General features: G+C 41.3%; 1 protein-coding gene across 1 annotated transcript in view; it reads right to left on the bottom strand.

Moving 5' to 3' along the window:
• The window catches only part of LOC126335473 (serpin B4-like), a 31,860-nt gene extending 23,042 nt beyond the window's left edge, over positions 1–8,818 (bottom strand). The window contains exons 1-2 of the mRNA XM_049998790.1: positions 8,611–8,818; positions 7,865–8,050 (exon numbers count right to left, since the gene is read on the bottom strand). Of these exons, the coding sequence (XP_049854747.1) occupies positions 7,865–8,050; positions 8,611–8,802 (378 nt within the window). The 5' untranslated portion in view covers positions 8,803–8,818. The remainder of the gene's footprint in view (positions 1–7,864; positions 8,051–8,610) is intronic.
• Between the last annotated feature and the right edge of the window lie 10,990 nt (positions 8,819–19,808).

Below are 19,808 nucleotides of genomic sequence, written 5' to 3' on the forward strand. Positions count from 1 at the left end.
CACACGATATAATTTTTATCTGTTACAAACTATTGGTATGTGGACAGACGAGTACAATTTCATAAATTTTCAACTCGTAATCGTAATTTATTTAGTTTCGTAATCGAAAGAAGGTGTTTCGCTCGAAACATTATAACATTTTTGCAACTTCCTTATGGAGAAGTGAAAACTACCAAAGGAAAACAATATAGACGTCCGAGATAATTTTAACGTAAATGTATTTGTCTTTAAAACCGGAACTGCACGTAGATCAGTCAGTTACATCTGCACATGCACAGCGCCGCGTTCAAATGAAACGGCAAACGGTCTTTAAATCAGCTCTAAATGGGATATAAGTTGGCAATGTTCTCAAGACGGTTAGAAAAATATGAACTCTTCATACCTAGCACTTTCTCCAGTGACCTTACGGAAATGTGCTATGTGTTTGTCACAGTTTGTCCTTTCTGTAATGCAATTGTCTCTTTAAATTCATTGCAGACAAATCAGAAATAAGATGTTCCATATCTTGCAATTCATTATTGTGTGCAGTAAGCAGTCAAGTCCACATATGTGTTCTCCAATCCATTCTGGATGTTCTAATTTTCGTTGCTGCAGTACTTTTTCCCTCGCAAATTCGACAATAGCAGGTTTGAAATCTCGAAAGGGTTCCAGGCACTCCTATTGACTCAACTTACGTGCTTCGCAATAGTATATAAGGTCTCCATACTCTTCGTTCAGTTCGACCGAAAACTGTTGCCATTGACAGCTGAATAACGGGTGCGACTTCAGAAAATTTATTATTCATACCACCTATTTCTTCACGTGCTCCTTCCCCGGAAATTTAGCACAAAGTGCTTCTGGAGATGCTGAAACATGAAAGCTATGTAGCGATCGTTGTAAGTTTGTGCTCTTTTATGGTCAGCTAAGTCCTTACATCCGTTCTGCATGGTGTTGGAATGTTCGTTTCATCGCAAATTGGCCGTACCCATCGATTATGCGACTGCAAAATCCGCTACTGGTCATTAAAACTGCTATACCACGAAGATGACGTGCTACAGACGCGAAATTTAACCGACAGGAAGAGTATGCTGTGATACGCAATTGACTAGCTTTAAAGAGCGTTCACACAAGGTTGGCGCCGATGGCGACACCTACAACGTGCTGACATGAAGAAAGTTTCCAACCGATTTCTCATACACAAAGAGCAGTAGACCGGCTTTGGCTGGTGAAACGTCGTTGTGATGCCTCGTGTAAGGAGGAGAAATGCGTACCATCATGTTTCCGACTTTGATAAAGGTCGGATTGTAGTCTATCGCGATTGCAGTTTATCGTATCGTGACACTGCTGCTCGCGTTGGTCGAGATCGAATAACTGTTAGCAGAATATGGAATCGGTGGGTTCAGAAGGGTAATACGGAAAGCCATGCTGGATCCCAACGGCCTCCTATCACTAGCAGTCGAGATGACAGGCATCTTTTCCGCATGGCTGTAACGGATCGTGCAGCCACGTCTCGATCCCTGACTCAACAGATGGGGACGTTTGCAAGACAACAAATATCTGTACGAACAGTTAGACGACGTTTGCAGCAGCATGCACTATCAGCTCGGAGTCCATGGCTGTGGTTACCCTTGAAGCTGCATCACAGACAGGAGCGCCTGTGATGGTGTACTCAACAACGAACCTGGGTGCACGAATGGCAAAACGTCATTTTTTCGGATGAATCCAGGTTCTGTTTACAGCATCATGATGATCGCATCCGTGTTTGGCGACATCGCATTGAACGCATATTGGAAGGGTGCATTCGTCATCGCCATACTGGCGTATCACCCGGCGTGATGGTATGGGGTGCCATTGGTTACACGTCGCTGTCACCTGTTGTTCGCATTGACGGCACTTTGAACAGTGGACGTTACATTTCAGATGTGTTACGATCCATGGCTCTACCCTTCATTCGATCCCATCGAAACCCTACATTTCAGCAGGCTAATGCACGAACGCATGTTGCAGGTCCTGTACGGGCCTTTCTGGATACAGAAAATGTTCGACTGGTGCCCTGGCCAGCACATTCTCCAGATCTCTCACCAACTGAAAACGTGTGGTCAGTGGTGGCCGAGCAGCTCTCTCGTCACAATGCGCCAGTCACTACTCTTGATGAACTGTGGTATCGTGTTGAAGCTGCCTGGGCAGCTGTACCTGTACACACCATCCAAGCTATGTTTGACTCAATGCCCAGGCGTATCAAGGCTGTTATTACGACCAGAGGTGGTTGTTCTGGGTACTCATTTCTGAGGGTCTATGCACCCAACTAGCTTGAAAATGTAATCACGTGTCAGTTATAGTATAATATATTTGTCCAGTGAATACCCGTTTATCATCTGCATTTCTTCTTGGTGTAGCAATTTTAATGGCCAGTCGTGTATATAACGTCTCCATACTCTTCGTTCAGTTCGACTGAAAACTGTTGCCATTGACAGCTGAATAACGGGTGCGACTTCAGAAATTTTATTATTCATACCACCTATTTCTTCACGTGCTCCATCCCCGAAAATTTAGCACAAAGTGCTTCTTGAGATGCAGAAACATGAAACCTATCTAGCGATCGTTGTAAGTTTGTGCTCTTTTATGGTCAGCTAAGTCCTTACATTCGTTCTGCATGGTGTTGTAATGTCGTTTCGTTGCAGATTGGCCGTACCCGTCGATTATGCGACTGCAAAATAGATACTGAGAATTCTCATCCTCTGCTTATGTGATTCCCATTCAGTTTTAAAGGCTTATGACGAGAGGTCGCTAGACTGTCTGTTCTTTTTCCAGGCAACCACTGGAAATGTCAGTGTCCTTCATACCACGAAGAAATAGCGAAGGGTAAAAAGCGCTGACACCACGATTCTTGCAAACTGAAGAGAATTGCGCAGAGCGACAATTGCCATACTGCAGTTGTAAACGAAATTCTGCACCGCACTGGCTACTAAGGAAGCCCCCTCCCCCCCTTCCCAATCGGCATGCGTGCAGTTTGGCACGCCGCTGTCGGCCCTGCCCTAGACAGACCTAACGCTGATTTCCTATCGGCGTTACCTTCGTGCATTCAGAACCATCAATGGAGACCTCCCACTTGCCGTTTTAGTTGCTTCTACAAGGGCGATACCATGAGTGATGGGAAGTGTGAATTGTTGCACGTAACAGCAACGATATGAATAGCTCATACTTTTCTCAATAGAGGACATGTAGTCTTTTGGTTGAGTTGGAGACTTACTTTCTGGATAACTATTGTACCACTGTAGTTTCTTATGATGAGGAGAGATGTGATTGTGATTTCTATTTATACTGATTCTATTTAACTGACATGACATTATATTTGAAACTTGATTGTCCGTGACTTGTTGATTATTTACGCCAGTCTTGAGTTCTTAGTGACAGAAAGTGGCTGAAGTTTCGGACATATTTCCGTGAACAAGAGAAGTTGTCAACCTTGTGTTAACTCTTTAAATTCGGAATAAAAGGTATTTCTGTTTTCGGTAATAGGTTGCTGGTCAAAGTGGGTGAATCCCGAAAACAGTCTGCCAATGAATTCATATCAACTGTGATGCACCGATTTTGAGAGCTGTAAGACACAAAAAACTGACAATCCTTACTTTTATACCTAACTATTCGTACAGACTTTTCTTTTACAGCCACACGAAATGTGCGGAATCGAATGTGTGGAATAACAATGAGTTAAAGACGGTGGTTGAATTCATGTATTGAAATCAGTGGATTTCGGTGTCTTATATGCCATTTAGCATTGTTGAATGATTTCAGTAAGGACGACACACTGACTGGAAATGTTGAAAAGAAAAGTGTTTGACGAAAAACGTACTCCATTTTAAGCATACGTTTCAGTGATGCACATATTAAATAACAATAAATGAAGGAAATATAAAGAGTAAGGCTTTTTGCCAGTTACAACAGTTTTCTGATTGTTCATAACTAATAGCTCTTGATTACATTATTGAAATACTTTTCACCAGCAGGCTAAGATATTGGGTATTATTATATCACACGCACTTAAGCCAATAAACATACTTTTTGTCATCCTGTTCCTTACTAGCATTCGTGTGATCGTTTTGTGACTAATAACTAACTAACTAATTAACATCAAAACTGATAAATACAATACTGTGTGACTAAAACAGGGCTGGTTGCAGAACATTTTTCTACACAAGCAATGTAGCATTTTGCTTCCCACCCCCCTTCCCCCCTCAGACATCAGACATCAGCTCCCTTTCCTTTGGCTCTTACAAGCAAGAATCATAAATATGAATCAAAATATAATCGCCGTCCTTTCAAGATAACTACTAAGTAGGTAATCCTCTGTAGCAGAACCTCTTTGCAGTACTAAATATTAGAATATGGAACAATTCATTTCCATTTAAGGATTTTAGTCATCTACTGTGTTACTCTAGCTTCAATAAGAACGTGCTCTCTATTATATTGGGTGAAAGTATTCATAATATAATATTTACGGTATAGCTTTTTACTTTAATAAAGAAACTTTTTAATTGTGTGATTTATAAGTCTTTCGTTTCTCATCTGAAAATGTAGGATGTAAATATAAAAGCTATCATCTAATTTTAAGTTGTGAAGAAAAATCAGTAGTATGTAATTACATTTTAGAGAATCTGCCATGCAAATAGTTAAAAACTGAAAAACATGGTCAAACTGAAAATGAAGACACAAGTTTGTGTGTGACTGGAAAGAGAAATATGTATAATTCCTATAGTCTTCCAAATTTGTACTGACAATATTTCTTTTGGATAAAAACATATTGTAATTTTTACAGATTTTGACTTCGCAAACTATTTCAAAGTTTAATCTAAATCTATTGAGACCAAGGTATCAGTTTCAGTGGCAGAATTTGACTGTCCAAAAAAATCTTTCATGAGAAAGTATTGAGTTACGGGATGTTCTCATCAATTTAGATTTTGAGGAAATCTTTTCATCATATGTAACCTGCTGAAATTTTATTGTATATCTTTTCAGTGTAAGACTTAGGTGAAATTTGAACCCAATTAGATGGGGGCCTCATCGAAAAGTTTACATTTCAATTACTTCTATACTAACTAAGACAATATTTCACATTGAAATCAGTGGCAGCTCGTAACACACATTCACTGTCAAGCAGCACATATCTCGTTTATGGTCCCATTTTTATTGGAAAGTTTTTGCTTCGGTTATCGTATGTGCAAAGGGAAATGTATATGCTCAATCTAGATACAATAGGCGTCAGTGAAGTGAAATTGAAAAAAGACTAGGATCTTTGGTCAGGTGAGTACAGGGTAATATGAACAGCAGCAGAAAATATGTAACCGAAATAAGATTCGTTATGAGTAGGAAGGTAGAGCAGAGAGTGTGTAGCTGTGAACAGTTCAGTGATAGGCTTGTTCTTATCAGAATCGACAGCAAACCAACACGGACAACGACAGTTCAGGTATACATGCCGATGTCGCAAGCTGAAGATGAGAAGTTAGAGGAAGTATATGAAGATATTCAAAGGGTAATACAGCATGTAAAGAGAGATGAAAATGTAATATCATGAGGAACTGGAATGCAGTTTTGGGGACAGTAGAAGAAACGGTTACAGGAAAATATGGAGTTGGGAGAGGAATGAAAGAGGAGAAAGACTAATTGAGTTCTGCAATAAATTACAGCTGAAAATGTAATATCATGAGGAACTGGAATGCAGTTTTGGGGACAGTAGAAGAAACGGTTACAGGAAAATATGGAGTTGGGAGAGGAATGAAAGAGGAGAAAGACTAATTGAGTTCTGCAATAAATTACAGCTGCTAATAGCACAAGAGAAAGAGGTGGAAAAGGCCGATTGATGAGGGAAGATTTCAGTTAGATTACATCATGGTTCGAAACCTGCCTCGGGCATGGATGTGTGTGATGTCCTTAGGTTAGTTAGGTTTAATTAGTTCTAAGTTCTAGGCGACTGATAACCTCAGCAGTTAAGTCGCATAGTGGTTCGTTGGTTGGTTTCGGGGAAGGAGACCAGACAGCGAGGTCATTGGCCTCACCGGATTAGGGAAGGATGGGAAATGAAGTCGGCCGTGCCCTTTCTGAGGAACCATCCCGGCATTTGCCTGGAGTTATTTAGGGAAATCACGGAAAACCTAAATCAGGATGGCCGGACGCGGGATTGAACCGTCGTCCTCCCGAATGCGAGTCCAGTGTCTAACCACTGCGCTAAGTCGCATAGTGCTCAGAGCCATTTGAACCCTTACATCATGGTCAGACAGATATTCTGGAAACAGATACTGGATTGTAAGGCGTACCCAGGAGCAGATATAGACTCAGATCACAATGTAGTAGTGATGAAGAGGAGGCCGATGTTTGAGAGATTAGTCAGGAAGAATCAATACGGAAAGAAGTGAGGTACGAAAGTACTAAGGTATGACGTGATGCTCTTGAAGTTCTCTAAGATTATAGATACAGCAGTAAGTAGTAGACCGATATGCAGGGCAGTTGAAGAGGAATGCACATCTCTAAAGAGGGCGTCACGTAAGTTGGAAAGAAAAACGTACGTGCAAAGAAGTTAACTGTGAAGAAACCATTGGTAACAGAATAAATACTTCTGTTTATCGATGAAAGAAGTAAGTACAAAAATCTTCAGGGAAATTCAGGAATAAAGAAATACAAGTCGCTGAGAGATGAAATAAATACGAAGTGCAGGGAAACTATGACGAAATGGCTACATGAAAAATTCGATGAAATATTAAATGACATGACTCTCGGAAGGACTGGCTCAGGATATAGGAAAGTCAAAACAACCTTCGGTGAAATTAAAAGGATAGGTTGAAACGTTAAGAATGCAACAGGAATTCCACTCTTAAATGCAGAGGAGAGATCGAATAGGTGGAAAGAATGCACTTGAAGGCTTTTATGAGGGGGAAGATTTGTCTGATGTGATAGAAGAAGAAACAGGAATCGATTTAGAAGAGACAGGGGATCCAGTATTAGAATCAGAATTGAAAAGAGCTTTGGCGTACTTAAAATCAAATAAGGCAGAAGGAATAGATAACATTCCATCAGACTTTCTAAAATCATTAGGGGAAGTAACACAACAAAATGACTATTCACGTTGGTACGTCAAATGTACGAGATTGACGATATACCATCTGACTTTCGACAAAATATCATCCACACAATTCCGAAGACTGCTAGAGTTGACAAGTGCGAAATCATCTCACAATCAGCTTTATAGCTCATGCGTCAAAGTTGCTGAAAAGAATTACATACAGAAGAATGGAAAAGAAAATTGTGTGTTAGATGACGACCCGTCTATGTTTAGGAAAGGTAAAGCTCTAGAGAAGCAATTCTGTCGTTGCAGTTGATAACGGAAACATTAAAGAAAAATCAAGACACATTCATAGGATTTGTCGATCTGGCAAAACCGTTCTACAATGTAAAATGGTGAGAGAGACAAATAGGGGTGAGCTATAACGAGAGACGGTTAATACACAATATGTGCAAGAGTCGAGAGGGATTAATAAGAATGGACGCCCAAGAACGAAGTGCTCGGATTAAAAAGAGTCTAAGATAAGGATGTAGTCTTTCTCCCCTACTGTCCAATCTGTACATCGAAGAAGCAACTATGTAAGTAAAAGGAAGGCTCAGGAGTGGGATAAAAATTCAAGCCACTTGGGTAGCTTGGGTTTAAACAGGCCTTGGAGTAAGGCCTTCATCTGCTGAGTTGAAGAACTTTATCCGCTACTGGTCTCAGTCTACATGACCATCACCAGGTAAAAAAGTTGATAAACACAGTATTCGTATGACAAAGATTAACAGTAGCATGTTAAATGCCAGCAGTTCTCCAATTTTACTGGTTAACTATTAGAGTTCCACTTACTTTCCTTAGTGTTCCTGTAAGTTCCATCTCGTACTCCATTTTGAACTTAGGTAAGTGTACAATCACCTCAGGCCAGTGCATTCTGGACATAATTTGTTGAAGAGTTACATTCGCAAGTTTGTTCTCAGCATTCGGTAGACCGTTTAATTCTCGGGGTAGAAGTATCAGCATACTTATTCTACGACCCTGACGTATGAAATGAAATCAGAAAACATAAGCACATTAACACTATATTTTACTTAACAGAGTAATCGACTACAGACTGCAACAATGTAAGAATATCATCACAGACATTATACAGTGAGTTGCATATTTGAAATCTAATTTTACTACGTTTCCTGTGATAGCTATGTGGCTGTAGGAACATTTAAAGGTCCTAATATAGTGTTGCGTGTATAGCAAAAATGTATTATATTTTTTTCTTAGTTAACTTGATCATTGCAGATAACATAATTATTCCACACTCCATTTCATCTACCGAAAACACTTAAGAATAGTCTTACCATACAATGCACTTCATTGATCTGTTCAAAAACTGCAAATAAATAACTCGGTTCAATTTCTTGCTATCTTTTCTTCATTTATTCACTTATTCATGGACTAAATATTGTACTTTAAAAATTTATAGAAGACAGTAATACAGCGTATGGCATCGATAACTTATAATTATTACGAGTATCTGTTTCATATCATTGCTTCTGTCTTTAGTGCAGTTCGTTTCGTTGTTCTCCGTTCAGACTGATTACCTTGTAGGGAAGAAGTAGGGCCTGGCAATCCAGTTCTCCTATGAGTGCATAATTGAATCTGTCCATGATGAACATGGTGTCCACATTTTTTGCTGGTTGTGATACTGGGTAGAAAAGTTCAGGTCTTGTAGCTCTTTTAGTAAATTGCCTGCTCCAGTTACCCTTGAAATAAACGGCGTTCACCAGTACCATACGAGTGAGCTCACTGAAGGCAGCTGCAAGAATTTGCTCGTTACGTTCATTTAAACATCAGTCCCTCCATACTTTTTATTAATATTATATTTACATTATTTCTTATCTAATTGTGAATATGAAGACGACACTAATGTTTTATCAGAATTAACGATTCAAGACAGAGTCATTTAATCACTGGTATCTATAGAGGTGAAATCCTGCAATTAAACACAAGATTATTAGCTAGCCAAGAAATTACAATCTAAACTTTGTCATACCTTCAGTGGAGTGGGCGAAGTCTCTCTACAATATTACGGTCCATTAACACTCCGATCATTTTTTCTTCCGTAAACATAACTATATCCGTCGCTACTCCACTGTAACTTCGCATTCTCGACAGAAAGGATTCGGTCTTATTGTCAGCAAAATCCTCGACTGAGTCTGGGATCCCAAATTTTTTGTAGATCGCTCCACTTGCCTGCTGGCAGATTTTCTGTCACTCTCTTTTAGTCCGCAATGACAGGCTGCTGTTGTAATCCACGTTATTTTGAAAGTCTGTAAAACGTGTCTCATAATGTTCCATCAGCAAAGTTCCACCTTACTTGTGGATGATCGTATCTCACACAAATTGCATTTATGTTACTTCCTTACAACTTCCTTCTACTAATCTCACATACCAGTCTGTGGTTTATTCGAGAATGCCAGATCTGAAACGAAACTAGTTGGTAAGTTTCATTACTTTCCCTGGAGGTAACCTGTTTTCTTTGTTATCAATAACGTATTTGATCATTTTCATACGGTACTGGCCATTAAAATTGCTATACCACGATGATGACGTACTAAAGACGCGAAATTTAACCAACAGGAAGAATATGCTGTGGTATGCAAATGATTAACTTTTCAGAGCATTCACACAAGGCTGCCACCGGTGGCGACACCTACAACGTGCTGATATGAGGAAAGTTTCCAACCGATTTCTCATACACAAACAGCAGTTGACCGGCGTTGCCTGATGAAATGTTGTTGTGATGCCTCGTGTAAGGAGCAGAAATGAGTACCATCACGTTTCCGGCTTTGATAAAGATCGGATTGTAGTCTATCGCGATTGCGGTTTATCGTATCGCGGTATTACTGCTAGCGTTGGTCGAGATCCAATGACTGTTAGCAGAATATGGAATCGGTGGGTTCAGGAGGGTACTACGGAACGCCGGGCTGGATACCAACGGTCACGTATCACTAGCAGTCGAGATGATAGGCATCTTATCCGCATGGCTGTAACGGATCGTGTAGCCACGTCTCGATCCCTGAGTCAACAGATGGGGACGTTAGCAAGACATCAACCATCTGTACGAACAGTTCGACGACGCTTGCAGCGGCATGGACTATCAGGTCAGAGACCATGGCTGCGGTTACCGTTGACGCTGCATCACAGACAGGAGCGCCTGCGATGGTGTATTCAACGACGAACCTGGGTGCACGAATGGCAAAACGTCATTTTTTTTTCGGATGAATCCAGGTTCTGCTTCCAGCATCATGATGGTCGCATCCGTGTTTGGCGACATCGCGGTGAATGCACATTGAAAGCGTGTATTCGTCTTCGCCATATTGGCGTATCACCTGGTGTGATGGTATGGGGTGCCATTGGTTACACGTCTCGGTCACCTCTTGTTCACATTGACGGCACTTTGAACAGTGGACGTTACATTTCAGATGTGTTACGACCCGTGGCTCCACCCTTCATTCGATCCCAGCGGAATGCTACATTTCAGCAGGATAATGCACGACCGCATGTTGCAGGTCCTGTACGGGCCTTTCTGGATACAGAAAATGTTCAACTGCTGCCCTGGCCAGCACATTCTCCAGTTCTCTCACCAACTAAAAACGTCTGGTCAATGGTGGCCGAGCAACTGGGTCATCACAACACGTCAGTCACTACTCTTGATGAACTATGGTATCTTGTTGAAGCTGCATAGGGAGCTGTAGCTCTACACTCCATCCAAGCGCTGTTTGACTCAATGCCCAGGCGTATCAAGGCCGTCATTACGGCCAGAGATGTTTGTTCTGGGTACTGATTTCTCAGGTTCTATGCACCCAAATTGCGTGAAAATGTAGTCACATGTCAGTTCTAGTGTAATATATTTGTCCAATGAATACCTATTTATCATCTGCGTTTCTTCTTGGTGTAGCAATTTTAATGGCCAGTAGTGTACTTCCATTCGGGTACCTAGAGCCTCTGGAGCAGGAATGATCATGCCTATGCTTATTTCTTTATTATATAATACACATCCTTTCCCAATTCCTGTCAGTAATGAATTAATGAGTGAGTGTTTTGGATGTGATTTCATGAGTGGAGCAGCTGTAGTGCAGAGATACATGTTCCACTTGGGTTTTATGCCAATCCCATATATGGGGTGAGTCTTTGGGGTTGGTAGGAGCCTAATGCCTCCCTATTTTCAACATTCGGTTCCTGGCTGGCTGAGTGGATGGACGGACAGTGTGCATGTCATCATCGGACTGAATGGTGAATTCAAAGGATGAGGTATGATGTAATTAGAATAACTAATCCTCTCCTTTTACAGCACCATCATGATCAGGATTATGTTGCGACCACGTTTTTTTGAAGTATATTGGGTGGTTATGTCTTATACAGCCTATTCGGAAAGCAAGGTCTGATAGGGTGCAAAATTGAAACTACAGCGAAAATCCGATGAAGCTTTGCACAGATGTGTTGGGAAGTGTCTCTAGTACGCCCGTCGATCGCGTTACGTCGCTCTTTTCAGTTCTGAGTTCACAGTGAGCACGTAAAGATGCTTACAACAATAGTGTCTCCCAGTAAGTATGAGGGCGTGGCGTGAGATTTCGCCTGATGTCATGCAGCCCGCATAACACAGCTGTCATGCGTTTCCTTCTTCATGACGATTCTCGGCCGCACTGTGCAGGGGCAGTGATGATGCTCCTGTAGAGTTTTCGATGGGGAGTGTTTGATCACCCATAATAGAGCCCGTAATTGACTGTCCCAGAGTTTCATCTATGCTCGCACGAACCTCTGGCTATGAAGACAATGTTCTGACACAGACAATTGGCTGTAGACCAGTGTAGAGAATTGGCAGGAAGCACAGGCGACTGTCTGTTGTGAGGAGGGTATTGGAAAGTTAGTGCAACGCTACGACAGATGTCTAAGTCGGAGCGGTGACTTTATAGAGAAGTTTGCTGTGTGCAACGGCTGTGAGGGTATGGTAAATATTTGCTTTGCTTTTGAAACTCCATACGTTACTGACTTAAGGGAGTTCTTAAGATAACCGTGTTTTACCTCTAGAGTACTTCGTTATCATCAGCTAAAGCGAATTTCACTGATCGCTGGGGACACACTGTTTTGCGTCTTTAATAGAAGCACCTCTCATTTTTTAAAACTTTGTAAGCCTGTCTTCTTCAGACGATAACGACGTTAGTTTCAAAAAGAAGAAAAAGAAATTAGAAATAATAATTTATACAGGGTGTTACAAAAAGGTACCGCCAACTGGCGATGAATCGAGGAAGTACAGTAGATACTGACGAAACTAAAATGAGCTCTAACATGGAAGTTAAGCGTTTCCGGACACATATCCACATAACATCTTTTCTTTATTTGTGTGTGAGGAATGTTTTCTGAAATTTTGACCGTACCTTTTTGTAACACCCTTTATAGGTGTAGCATAATAAAAATACCAAGAGTGAAACAGACTCTATATGCAGGCTACAGGAACAAAGTAGTGCATCCATGAAACTGGAACGTTACTTTGCAAGTAAGTTTTCTACTTTTCGTGTTACGTATTACTAATGATACTTGATTTAATTGTAAATAGTTGTTAACGTACTCCAACCTTTTTTCCTAATGTTGGAATTGGTGAAAGATATTCCCCTTCATATCCAGTATAATCTATAACGTAATTTTTTGTTCTTAATATTAGGTGACAGAAAATTTGAGAGGGTAAATACATTGCTGGAGTATGTGCCATTGGCTATTAATGCATGCAGGTTTTAATAGAGAGTGAATTTTGTAGAAGGTACTATCATTTTGGTGCCTTCAGGGCTAGCCAGTTGATTAATGCCCTTCTACGTCACACATTCATACTTCTAAACTGTTATCCCAGCATCATTTCGATACCAGGAAAAAGAGTATACTCCAGTAACCTTCCAACAGACAGAAAGAAAATGGAGTACCTTACAAAGTTAGAGGGATAGCTGCCTAATGAGGTGGAAAGTAAACGTTTTTGCAACACTATATATAATTGTAGTACCAGTAACAAGTAGTGTATTAGGATTGTTTCTTTCCATTTTCGTTTAAAAAGCAAGTTACATGTATCATTATGCATTAAAATATTTTTCCTGTGAAAAGTGGGCGCAATTTATTGGTACTGTAAAGGTTAATTACTTCTTATACTCAAATAAATTACATATACACATCAATAAAGCATATGAACATGAGTTTTTTTTCATTAAGACAATAGTAAAATGTTGTCCATTTAGTTTAAAAATCCTGAAAGTCGCACTGTCTTAAACTTATGCGCTGGGAAATTTAATAAGTAATTAAAGTTCTTATCATAACTGCATGATGTCTTTTCAAGAGAACTAATCCTCAGACGCAAAACAGTTTGCAAATAGTTTCTAATTAATTCTACAGTCTTTTTTTCTATTTTCTCGAAATTTTACATTACCTGACTTACGGGGTTTCAAATATAACAGATTCACTTGTGGCCTCGAGAATTTTTACTCGTGCTCTTACACAGAAATGTATTGCTGTCAACTGAAAAAATATTTCTTATTGCTGGAGTATACCATTCGATTCGCGTGTCATTAAGATTATGACAACAGGGCTTACCAGTCGTTTCACGTACTGGAGAGCATACGTCCTACCTAAAATATTTAAGAAATCAGTCCTTTTCTCACGTAATGTAGTTCCCGACATACTGATTCCATGAGCAGTAGACTTTTGTGTCTCGAGAATCGCTGCTTCCTTCGCCTGCTATAGACGCGTTGGAATAGGACTGACTGCTACAAACAAAAGCGAGACTCATCACGGAGCGGAACAGCAGGCTGCTAAGAGTCGCAATTGACTGTGATTCTACAACTTGCGAGTTCTGTTTTTGTGGGCTTGCGGAGATAGATGCAGATGTAGATGTAGCTTTGTGTCAGTGGTAAATAATGTATGGCAGCTCGGTACCTGAAACAAGCGTCCAGTAATCCTTGGAAGATCGTGGCCGCCTGTAAACTTGTAAGATGTCAGACAAATCCAACACCTTCCATGAAAACCCTGACGTAATAAGCAAATCTACTAGTATGTCACATAGCTCCGAATAAATCGTGACATTAAATTAACCAAAGTAATACGAGTAACGAGTGGGCAAATGGAATACCACAGACTAACACAAGAATGCCTAAATGCATGTCGTACCTTCCCACCGTGAGGCAGACGCAGTTCCGAGGGGAGAAACGAGGGTAGAAGCCAAGAGCAGAACCGTGTTAAGCTAGAAGGCCCTACGATAAGGGACGGACACCCACGTCTCCAGCTAACCACTAGGGCTCACCACCCGCACGTTTTAGCGTGAGACTTTTTCGCGTCTCAGGTACGTCAAGGACCACCCCCCAGCCCATGTTAAAAGATAGAGCCCTCCAGAAGAACAGTATAGATCTTACAATAACGCTAAAAGGACCACACTAGCTGCAGGTCTTAGCGTGAGACTTTTTAGCGTCTCTGTTACGTTGCAAACTTTAAAAACATTGCCCCACCACGAAAAGTATAACGTTTCTCATTGGATAGACAGAATCTTTGTAGGCGGAGCTTAAGGTTAACATTGAGACCCTGATTGGTCAGATGAAAACACAGCCAGATAGCTTTTTTAAGTCTAGTTCGGTAAATTGTAGTAAGGAGAAGTTAGGAGAGCTAGTTCCGAGACGGCGAGCTGGATGGCTGGTGCGCCGGCCGCTGTCGCCCTGACGCTGCCTAAACACCGACAAGGTAATGAACGCACGCGATACCGCATTTTTGAGCGCATAAGGCTTCACTCAGAACTGCAGAAGTCTCATCTGTTACACCCCTTTTTTGCGTAATACTAGTGTCGATAGTTAATTAAAACTCATGGTGTTCACATTTGCCACTTGAAGAAAAGATCTGAAACGCGATGATTTTTCTTTTATATAGTTATTGAGAAGCCACATCAGCCACTGTAATTTACGACAAGTTAAATAAGTAATTAAAGATAATTGAGGGTCACTGTAGACCATTTTGATAGTTTTCTCTTTTTTGAAACTTAAATAAGACCTAGATTATAGATGTGATATGGCATAGATCATCCTTCGATCGATTGTAGAACTTGGAAAACCATTCAGGGAATATTCGTTCACATTTTTGTTTAACGCAGTTGGTTTTTACCATCCTGTATTAAAACATTTCCTATTATCAATAGTGCAATTTATAAATGATGTTTTGTGAGTAGAATAAAATTTACAATGGTAAACTTAACTGCTTTTTCGACGTTATTTTAGCAGCTAACTAAAAATAGGAAAGCTTTGAACCCTTTCCACTATATTTAGTTAGTATTAAGATTCTTTTACAGGGAGTGCAGTGGAGCTGACGCTGAGATCATTAAATATTTGGTTATATCAGCGCTAGTCTCACTGAACTCTTCTGAATTCTACATGTCATGTGTGGTCTGGTGTCTCCTTACCAGCAACAGGTCCCAGGTTCAAACTAGTTAATTCCCTAAAAAACACGCTCAGAGCGTCGTTGCGCGAAAGTGGTAGGGAGACGCGATATAGTACAAACAGACACCACCATGAATGTTTAGAAACTCTGCTCTAATTACAGCTGTTGTCATTCGTCAGTTTGTCATAACCAATTAAACAATCGTGCGATATTTTCGTGGCGACCTCTTTCTGAAATAACGTGTGTTGGGCTGAGTTCTATCTTGTCACCACTTGTTTCCAAGTCATTTCACTACAACCAATCGTCTGTGGGAGCTGCCAGTACTATGTTCCCACATCCCTCATACCAGTGGCTCGATCGTTTTCAAAATCCGCAAGGAGGCGACAAATTGCACATCCACGTGGTCTGCTTACACTGTGCTACAATCACCACCTAAAATGCTCTTCTAATGTTAGATACATCCAATAGCCACAATGTAATCACACCATTCTTCATTCTTTTTTCTGTATTCTAAGCGCTGATAATAAGGTCACAAAAGAGTGAAATTTGTATCAGTTAATCCCAGTTGCACGGATATAGTAATCACTCTGGTACTACTTCGTCCACCTGTTAAACGATTGTTTAAAACGAAACAGAAAGAAAAGCGACGTTGGCTAAGTGACAGACCAATAAGCTTTCAAATCGAACATGACCCTTTGTGGCGATACTTGCCGAGGAGTTAAAATCAACTCATGGAATAATACATCCATCTTTTTCTGTGGTTCTGGCCTCAGCTCAGCTGCAATCATGAATGGATGGAACGAAAGAGTTCCCTCGCTCTCTTATTGTTTTCAACAAATGATCCATAAATAATATGGACAACAGTGGGGACAGGTTGCAGCCTTGTCTTACCCCTGAAACTACTCTGAACCATGAACTCAATTTACCGTCAACTCTAACTGCTGCCTGACTATCCATGTAAAGTCCTTTAATTGCTTGCAAAAGTTTGCCTCCTGTTCCATAATCTCGTAGAACAGACAATAACTTCCTCCTAGGAACCCGGTCATATGCCTTTTCTAGATCTATAAAGCACAGATACAATTCTCTGTTCCACTCATAACACTTCTCCATTATTTCCCGTAAGCTAAGGATCTGGTCCTGACAACCTCTAAGAGACCTAAACCCACACTGATTTTCATCCAATTGGTCCTCAACTAATACTCGCACTTTCCTTTCAACAATACCCGAGAAGATTTTACCCACAACGCTGATTATAGAGATACCTCTATAGTTGTTACAATCTTTTCTGTTTCCATATTTAAAGATTGGTGTGATTACTGCTTTTGACCAGTCTGATGGAACCTGTCCCGACTCCCAGGCCATTTCAATTATCCTGTGTAGCCATTTACGACCTGACATTCCACTGTATTTGATGGGCTCCGACTTAATTTCATCCACCCCAGCTGCTTTATTGCACTGCAATCTATTGACCATTTTCTCCGCTTCCTCAAATGTGATCCTATTTCCATCATCCTTCCTATCCCATTCTACCGCGAAATCTGAAACATTACTGATCGTATTTTCACCTACATTGAGCAACTCTTCAAAATATTCCCTCCATCTGCCCAAGGTATCCACAGGATTCACCAGCAGTTTTCCTGACCTGTCCAAAATACTTGTCATTTCCTTCTTACCTCCCTTTCGAAGACTGCTAATTACACTCCAGAATGGTTTTCCAGCAGCTTGACCCATAGTCTCCAATCTGGTTCCAAAGTCTTCCCAAGATTTTTTCTTGGATGCTGCAATTATCTGATTGGCTTTGTTTCTTTCTTCAACATAACTTTTTCTGTCTACCTGAGTTCTAGTATGTAGCCACTTTTGATACGCCTTCTTTTTCCTTTTACAGGTTGCCTTGACTGTGTCATTCCACCAAGCTGTTTGCTTCATCCTACTTTTACATCCTACTGTTCCAAGACATTCTTTAGCCACTTCTAGTACTGTGTCCCTGTACCTTGTCCATTCCTTTTCCAATGACTGTGATTGACCACATTCAACTAACTGGTACCTTTCTGAGATCGCTGTTATGTACTTGTGCCTGATTTCCTTATCCTGAAGTTTCTCCACTCTTATCCTCCTACATGTGGACCTGACCTCCTGCACTTTCGGCCTCAAAATCCCAATTTCACTGCAGATTAAATAATTATCAGTGTCATCAAAGAATCCCCTGAATACACGTGTGTCCCTCACAACCTTCCTGAATTCCTAATCTGTTATTATATAGTCAATGACAGATCTGGTTCCCCTGCCTTCCCCAGTATACCGGTGAATGTTCTTATGTTTAAAAAAGGAATTTGTGATTACTAAGCCCACACTGGCACAGAAATCCAAGAGTTGTTTACCGTTCCTGTTGGCCTCCATATCCTCTCCAAATTTACCCATAACCTTTTCATACCCTTCTGTTCGATTTCAAATCCTGGCGTTAAAATCACCCATGAACGGAACACTGTCCTTGTCCTTTACTCTAACAACTACATCACTGAGTGCCTCATAAAAACTATTTACCTTATCTTGATCTGTCCCTTCACAATGCGAATATACTGGCACAATCCTAATTTTCTTGCTAGACACTGCCAAATCTATCCACATCAGTCGTTCGTTTATATATCTTGTTGCAACTACGCTGGGTTCCATTTCTTTCCTGATGTAAAGCCCTACACCCCATTGTGCTATTCCTGCTTTGACTCCTGACAGGTAGACCTTGTATTCTCCCACTTCCTCTTCTTTCTCACCCCTTACCCGAATGTCAGGAACAGCTAAAACGTCCAGAACCATCTTACTTGCAGCCTTTGCTAGCTCTACCTTCTTCCCAGAGTAGCCCCCACTGATATTAATAGCTCCCCATCTCATTACCATTTGTTTGCCAAGTCGTATCTGAGGAGTCCCTGGTTTGTCAGTTAGAGGTGGGGCCCGGTCACCTCCAAAGGTCCGAGGCAACCATCTAAAGAATGATAAATGTTGTAGGTACCGCAGATTCTGAATGAACAGCTACAATTCTCTCAATCCTATCCCCTAGGGCGCATTATCCAAATAATCTTCGTCGTAGCAGTTTCTGCCTCTCACCTGCATCGACATTGTTTTTACTCTCAGCATTCTAGTGAAAACCCCCAAACACACTTTAGTACGGTTTAACTTTCCAGTAGATGTCAGAAACAGTGTACCGCATAACTAAGTAAAGTCTGATATTCTACATTTGGTTTCATTGCCCACTTACCTATTTCAGAACATTACTTTCCAGCCGGCCGTGGTGTCCGTGTGGTTCTAGGCGCTACAGTCTGGAACCGCGCGACCGCTACGGTCGCAGGTTCTAATCCTGCCTAGGGCATGAATGTGTGTGATGTCCATAGGTTAGTTAGGTTTAAGTACACTACTGGCCATTAAAATTACTACACCAAGAAGAAATGCGGATGATAAACGGGTATTCATTGGACAAATATATTATACTAGAACTGACATGTGATTACATTTTCACGCAATATGGGTGCATAGATCCTGAGAAATCAGTACCCAAAACAACCACCTCTGTACGTAATAACGGCCTAGATAGTCCTGGGTATTGAGTCAAACAGAGCGAATGGCGTGTACAGGTACAGTTGGCCATGCAGTCTCAACACGATACCACAGTTCATCAGGGGTAGTGACTGGCGTATTGTGACGAGCCAGTTGCTCGGCCACCATTGACCAGACGTTTTCAGTTGGTGAGAGATCTGGAGAATGTGCTGGCCAGGGCAGCAATCGAACATTTTCTGTATCCAGAAAGGCCCGTACAGGACCTGCAACATGCGGTCGTGCATTATCCTGCTGAAATGTAGGGTTTCGCAGGGATTGAATGAAGGGTAGAGCCACGGGTCGTAACACATCTGAAATGTAACGACTACTATTCAAAGTGCCGACAGTGCGAACAAGAGGTGACCGAGACGTGTAACCAATGGCACCCCATACCATCACGCCGGGTGATACGCCAGTATCGCGACGACGAATACACGTTTCCCATTTGCGTTCACCGCGATGTCGGTAAACACGGATGCGACCATCATGATGCTGTAAACAGAACCTGGATTCATCCGAAAAAAATGACGTTTTGCCATTCGTGCACCCAGGTTCGTCGTTGAGTACACCATCACAGGCGCTCCTGTCTGTGATGCAGCATGGACTCCGAGCTGACAGTCCATGCTGCTGCAAAGGTCGTCAGATTGTTCATGCAGATGGGTGTTGTCCCCATCTGTTGACTCAGGTATCGAGAAGTGGTTGCACGATCCGTTACAGCCATAAGGATTAGATGCCTGTCATCTCCACTGCTAGTGAT

The sequence above is a fragment of the Schistocerca gregaria genome, chromosome 2 (assembly GCF_023897955.1).
Source record: "Schistocerca gregaria isolate iqSchGreg1 chromosome 2, iqSchGreg1.2, whole genome shotgun sequence".
Classification (NCBI taxonomy): domain Eukaryota; kingdom Metazoa; phylum Arthropoda; class Insecta; order Orthoptera; family Acrididae; genus Schistocerca; species Schistocerca gregaria.